Below are 7,500 nucleotides of genomic sequence, written 5' to 3'. Positions count from 1 at the left end.
ACAAACATATATATAATGTGTTATTATTGCCTGAAAAATAAAACATACATATATATAATGTGCTATTATTGCCTGAAAAATAAAAGAAACATATATAATGTGCTATTATTGCATGAAAACTAAAACATAAATATATATGATGTGCTATCATTGCCTGAAAAATAAAACAAACATATATAATGTGATATTATTGCCTGAAAATTTTAAAAAAACATATATAATGTGCTATTATTGCATGGAAAATAAAACATAAATATATATAATGTGCTATTATTGCATGAAAAATAAAACATAAATATATATAATGTTCTATTATTGCATGAAAAATAAAACAAACATATATAATGTGCTATTATTGCATGAAAACTAAAACATAAACATATATAATGTGCTATTATTGCATGAAAATAAAACATAAACATATGTAATGTGCTATTATTGCATGAAAACTAAAACATAAATATATATAATGTGCTATTATTGCATGAAAAATAAAACATAAGCATATGTAATGTGCTATTATTGCATGACAACTAAAACATAAATATACATAATGTGCTATTATTGCCTGAAAAATAAAACAAACATACATAATGTGCTATTATTGCATGAAAAATAAAACATAAACATATGTAATGTGCCATTATTGAATGGAAATTAACAAAACATAAATGTAATGTTCTATTGTTACATGAAAAAACAAAAATATATGCAATGTTGTTCAATCCAAATCTGTCTAGAAAAGTGCTGTATTAAAAATCTAATCCATTATTATTATTATTAATGTACTATTAATGCCTGAAAAACCATAAATATATGTAATGTGCTAATATCGCATGTAAAAACCATAAATGTATGTAATGTGCTAATATTGCATGTAAAAAACATAAATAAATGTAATGTGCTATTATTGCATGTAAAAACAAATGTAAATATATGTAATGTGCTATTATTGCATGAAGAAAAAAACAAATATATGTAATGTGCTATTATTGTGTGTAATAACATAACTATATGCAATGTGCTATTATTGCGTGTAAAAAGCATAACTATATGCAATGTGCTATTATTGTATGAAATGCTAAGAGTGTGTCTTCCCTCACCAGGAGGTGTTACTGAAGCGGGCGGCTGACCTGGTGGAGGCCCTGTATGGGATGCCCCACAACAATCAGGTCTGTATGCACCATAGGGCATTCTGCACACACACTCTATATCTGGAGCGCCATCACCGTATAGACGTGAACCCGCGCTTCAAAGCGGACGCTTTTATAAAAAAAAGGAAACTCGGATAAATAAATACAAGTGTAACATTTGCCTTCTCCTCCACTTCTCAGGAGATCATTCTGAAGAGGGCAGCTGACATCGCTGAGGCCTTGTACAGCGTTCCCCGCAACCACAACCAGATCCCCTCTCTCGCCAACACCGCCTCCCACGGCATGATGGGAGTCAACTCCTTCAGCAGCCAGCTAGCCGTCAACGTGTCTGAGTCCCAAGGCAACGACCAAGGTATGCCAGCACTTTTACCATCAGTCCACATTCTTCTGTCTAACCATTCTTACGAGGAAAAATAATCACAAATCGATTATTAAAAAATGCCAAAATCTGTCCTGTGCAGCCACTTTAGTAAATGTTTGGATAACAAAACAACCAGTTTTCTTTGTAGTTCTATAGAAATATATCAGAGCTCTTTATCTATTTTATAGAGGAATGTAGTTCAGCAAAGAGCTGGCACAAGACATTGATACAACGTTGATTATATGTCCTTTAAAAGTGACTTTCAAACATACTTGCTAAATAGTTGTGTTTGTACATTGATACAACGTTGATTATATGTCCTTTAAAACTGACTTTCAAACATCCTTGCTAAATAGTTGTGTTTGTACATTGATACAACGTTGATTATATGTCCTTTAAAACTGACTTTCAAACATCCTTGCTAAATAGTTGTGTTTGTACATTGATACAACGTTGATTATATGTCCTTTAAAACTGACATTCAAACATCCTTGCTAAATAGTTGTGTTTGTACATTGATACAACGTTGATTATATGTCCTTTAAAACTGACTTTCAAACATCCTTGCTAAATAGTTGTGTTTGTACATTGATACAACGTTGATTATATGTCCTTTAAAACTGACTTTCAAACAACCTTGCTAAATAGTTGTGTTTGTACATTGATACAACGTTGATTATATGTCCTTTAAAACTGACTTTCAAACATCCTTGCTAAATAGTTGTGTTTGTACATTGATACAACGTTGATTATATGTCCTTTAAAACTGACTTTCAAACACCCTTGCTAAATAGTTGTGTTTGTACATTGATACAACGTTGATTATATGTCCTTTAAAACTGACTTTCAAACATCCTTGCTAAATAGTTGTGTTTGTACATTGATACAACGTTGATTATATGTCCTTTAAAACTGACTTTCAAACATCCTTGCTAAATAGTTGTGTTTGTACATTGATACAACGTTGATTATATGTCCTTTAAAACTGACTTTCAAACATCCTTGCTAAATAGTTGTGTTTGTACATTGATACAACGTTGATTATATGTCCTTTAAAACTGACTTTCAAACATCCTTGCTAAATAGTTGTGTTTGTACATTGATACAACGTTGATTATATGTCCTTTAAAACTGACTTTCAAACATCCTTGCTAAATAGTTGTGTTTGTACATTGATACAACGTTGATTATATGTCCTTTAAAACTGACATTCAAACATCCTTGCTAAATAGTTGTGTTTGTACATTGATACAACGTTGATTATATGTCCTTTAAAACTGACTTTCAAACAACCTTGCTAAATAGTTGTGTTTGTACATTGATACAACGTTGATTATATGTCCTTTAAAACTGACTTTCAAACAACCTTGCTAAATAGTTGTGTTTGTTTGTACATTGATACAACGTTGATTATATGTCCTTTAAAACTGACTTTCAAACATCCTTGCTAAATAGTTGTGTTTGTACATTGATACAACGTTGATTATATGTCCTTTAAAACTGACTTTCAAACATCCTTGCTAAATAGTTGTGTTTGTACATTGATACAACGTTGATTATATGTCCTTTAAAACTGACTTTCAAACAACCTTGCTAAATAGTTGTGTTTGTACATTGATACAACGTTGATTATATGTCCTTTAAAACTGACTTTCAAACATCCTTGCTAAATAGTTGTGTTTGTACATTGATACAACGTTGATTATATGTCCTTTAAAACTGACATTCAAACATCCTTGCTAAATAGTTGTGTTTGTACATTGATACAACGTTGATTATATGTCCTTTAAAACTGACTTTCAAACATCCTTGCTAAATAGTTGTGTTTGTACATTGATACAACGTTGATTATATGTCCTTTAAAACTGACTTTCAAACATCCTTGCTAAATAGTTGTGTTTGTACATTGATACAACGTTGATTATATGTCCTTTAAAACTGACTTTCAAACATCCTTGCTAAATAGTTGTGTTTGTACATTGATACAACGTTGATTATATGTCCTTTAAAACTGACTTTCAAACATCCTTGCTAAATAGTTGTGTTTGTACATTGATACAATGTTGATTATATGTCCTTTAAAACTGACTTTCAAACATACTTGCTAAATAGTTGTGTTTGTACATTGATACAACGTTGATTATATGTCCTTTAAAACTGACTTTCAAACATACTTGCTAAATAGTTGTGTTTGTACATTGATACAACGTTGATTATATGTCCTTTAAAACTGACTTTCAAACAACCTTGCTAAATAGTTGTGTTTGTACATTGATACAACGTTGATTATATGTCCTTTAAAACTGACTTTCAAACATCCTTGCTAAATAGTTGTGTTTGTACATTGATACAACGTTGATTATATGTCCTTTAAAACTGACTTTCAAACAACCTTGCTAAATAGTTGTATTTGTACATTGATACAACGTTGATGTCTAACCTTGGATCCACGTTGTTGGTCGGGAAATGACCAAAATCCAATGGTAAATTCAACGTCAGAACCCAACATTGATTAAACGTTGTCAGAAAGGATGTTGTTTAAATGTTGTAATGGTGTTGGAGAATATTGGTTGGGAAATGACCAAAGTTCAATGGTAAATTCAACGTCAGAAGCTGACGTTGAATAGACGTCGTCAAAAAAGCATGTTGTTTTAACGTTGTGTTTGTGTTGTAAATACAATGAATGTCCTTTAAAACTGACTTTGAAACAACGTTGCAAAATAGTGGTATTTGTAAATTGAGACAACGTTGATGTCTAACCTTGGATCCACGTTGTTGGTTGGGAAATGACCAAATTTCAATGGTCAAATCAACGTCAGAACCCGACATTGATTAAACGTCGTTAAAAAGAATGTTGTTTCAACGTTGTATTTGTGTTGTAGAATATTGGTTGGGAAATGACCAAATTTCAATGGTCAACTCAACGTCAGAACCCGACATTGATTAAACGTCGTTAAAACGTATGTTGTTTCAATGTTGTATTTGTGTTGTAGAATATTGGTTGGAAAATTACCAAGATTCAACGATCAAATCAATGTCAGAACCCAACATTGATTAAACATTGTTAAAAAATATGTTGTTTCAACTTGTTTTTGTTGTAGAATATTGGTTGGAAAATGACCAACATTTCAATGGTCGAATCAACGTTAGAATCCAACATTGATTAAAAGTCGTCAAAAAGAATGTTGTTTCAACGTTGTATTTGTGTTGTAGAATATTGGTTGGGAAATGACCAAAATTCAATGGTCAAATCAACGTCACAACCCAACATTGATTAAACGTCGTCAAAAAGCATGTTGTTTCAACGTTGTATTTGTGTTGTAGAATATTGGTTGGGAAATGACCAAAATTCAACGATCAAATCAATGTCAGAACCTGATATTGATTAAACGTTGTTAAGAAATATGTTGTTTCAACTTATTTTTGTTGTAGAATATTGGTTGGAAAATGACCAAATTTCAATGGTCGAATCAACGTTAGAATTCAACATTGATTAAACGTCGTCAAAAAGCATGTTGTTTCAACGTTGTATTTGTATTGTAGAACATAGGTTGAAAAATGACCAAAAATTCAATGGTCAAATCAACGTCAGAGCCCAACATTGATTAGACGTCATCAAAAAGCATGTTGTTTCAACGTTGTATTTGTGTCGTAGAATATTGTTTGGAAAATTACCAAGATTCAACGATCAAATCAATGTCAGAACCCGACATTGATTAAACGTCGTTAAAAAGAATGTTGTTTCAATGTTGTATTTGTGTTGTAGAATATTGGTTGGGAAATGACCACATTTCAATGGTCAAATCAACGTCAGAACCCAACATTGATTAAACGTCGTTAAAAAGAATGTTGTTTCAATGTTGTATTTGTGTTGTAGAATATTGGTTGGGAAATGACCAAAATTCACCGATCAAATCAACGTCAGAACCCAACATTGGTTAAACGTCGTTAAAAAGCACGTTGTTTCAACGTATTTTTGTTGTAGAATATTGGTTGGGAAATGACCAAATTTTAATGGTCGAATCAACGTTAGAACCCAACATTGATTAAACGTAGTCAAAAAGCATGTTGTTTCAACGTTGTATTTGTGTTGTCAAATATTGTTTGGAAAATGACCAAAATTCAACGATCAAATCAATGTCAGAACCTGACATTGATTAAACGTTGTCAGAAAGGATGTTGTTCAACGTTGTATTCGTGTTAGAGAATATTGGTCGGGAAATGACCAAATTTCAATGGTCAAATCAACGTCAGAACCCGACATTAATTAAACGTTGTCAAAAAGGATATTGTTTCAACGTTGTTTTTGTGTTGTAAAATATTAATTAGATTATGACCAAATTTCAATGGTCAAATCAAATCGTCAGAACCCGACATTGATAAAAACGTTGTCAAAAAGCATGTTGTTTCAATATTGTATTTGTGTTGGAGAATATTGGTTGGAAAATGACCAAATTTGAACGGTCAAATCCACGTCAGAAACCAAAATTGATTAAACATTGTCAAAAAGCATGTTGTTTCAACGTTATGTTTGAGTTGCTCAACGTCAGGAGCTAATTCAACGTTGTTTCAATGTCTTGTGCCTGCTGGGCAAAGTTATTCCAAAAGTATAGTTTTGCATCACCAATGGAGTGGTTGCCAAGAATAAAAGGTGTGGTGCACAAAGAGTCACGGCCCTGTGGGATGAAGGATAGAAAAGCACCTTCTTGAATAGGTGCTTCATCTCCACATCAATATAGACCTCCATCCAGTGGCATGTGCAGGTATAAAGTGCGATGTGGTCCACAGTGCAGGTATAAAGTGCGATGTGTTCCACAGTGGGCACGTGCAGGTATAAAGTGTGATGTGTTCCACAGTGCAGGTATAAAGTGTGATGTGTTCCAGAGTGCAGGTATAAAGTGTAATGTGTTCCACAGTGCAGCTATAAAGTGTGATGTGTTCCAGAGTGCAGGTATAAAGTGTAATGTGTTCCAGAGTGCAGGTATAAAGTGTGATGTGTTCCACAGTGGGCAGGTATAAAGTGTAATGTGTTCCAGAGTGCAGGTATAAGGTGTGATGTATTCCAGAGTGCAGGTATAAAGTGTAATGTGTTCCAGAGTGCAGGTATAAAGTGTGATGTGTTCCAGAGTGTAGGTATAAAGTGTGATGTGTTCCAGAGTGCAGGTATAAAGTGTGATGTGTTCCACAGTGGGCAGGTATGAAGTGTAATGTGTTCCAGAGTGCAGGTATAACGTGTGATGTGTTCCAGAGTGTAGGTATAAAGTGTGATGTGTTCCACAGTGGGAAGGTATAAAGTGCGATGTGTTCCAGAGTGCAGGTATAAAGTGTAATGTGTTTAACAGTGGGCAGGTATAAAGTATAATGTGTTCCAGAGTGCAGGTATAAAGTGTGATGTGTTCCAGAGTGCAGGTATGAAGTGTGATGTGTTCCACAGTGGGCAGGTATAAAGTGTAATGTGTTCCAGAGTGCAGGTATAAAGTGTGATGTGTTCCAGAGTGCAGGTATAAAGTGTAATGTGTTCCAGAGTGCAGGTATAAAGTGTGATGTGTTCCACAGTGGGCAGGTATAAAGTGTGATGTGTTCCAGAGTGCAGGTATAAAGTGTGATGTGTTCCAGAGTGGGCATGTATAAAGTGTAATGTGTTCCAGAGTGCAGGTATAAAGTGTGATGTGTTGTGCATGTATAAAGTGTGATGTGTTCCACAGTGGGCTACAGCCGGAACACCAGCAGCGTGTCCCCCCGGGGTGACATCTCCAGCATATAAAGTGTGATGTGTTGTGCATGTATAAAGTGTGATGTGTTCCACAGTGGGCTACAGCCGGAACACCAGCAGCGTGTCCCCCCGGGGTGACATCTCCAGCATATAAAGTGTGATGTGTTCCAGAGTGCATGTATAAAGTGTGATGTGTTCCACAGTGGGCTACAGCCGGAACACCAGCAGCGTGTCCCCCCGGGGTTACATCTCCACCATATAAAGTGTGATGT

At 34.3% G+C, this 7,500-nt stretch overlaps 1 protein-coding gene across 5 annotated transcripts in view; it reads left to right on the top strand.

Moving 5' to 3' along the window:
- Positions 1-7,500, top strand: part of ebf3b (EBF transcription factor 3b) — a 459,151-nt gene that overhangs the window by 432,992 nt on the left and 18,659 nt on the right. For all 5 annotated transcript variants that reach the window (XM_062059192.1, XM_062059191.1, XM_062059195.1 and 2 more), the window contains 2 exons: positions 1,107-1,172; positions 1,335-1,506. In XM_062059192.1, coding sequence (XP_061915176.1) covers positions 1,107-1,172; positions 1,335-1,506 — 238 coding nt within the window. The remainder of the gene's footprint in view (positions 1-1,106; positions 1,173-1,334; positions 1,507-7,500) is intronic.

The sequence above is a fragment of the Entelurus aequoreus genome, linkage group LG09 (assembly GCF_033978785.1).
Source record: "Entelurus aequoreus isolate RoL-2023_Sb linkage group LG09, RoL_Eaeq_v1.1, whole genome shotgun sequence".
Lineage (NCBI taxonomy): Eukaryota > Metazoa > Chordata > Actinopteri > Syngnathiformes > Syngnathidae > Entelurus > Entelurus aequoreus.
The sequence above is the reverse complement of the archived record's forward strand: the minus strand, read 5'-3'. Positions and strand labels throughout refer to the sequence as shown.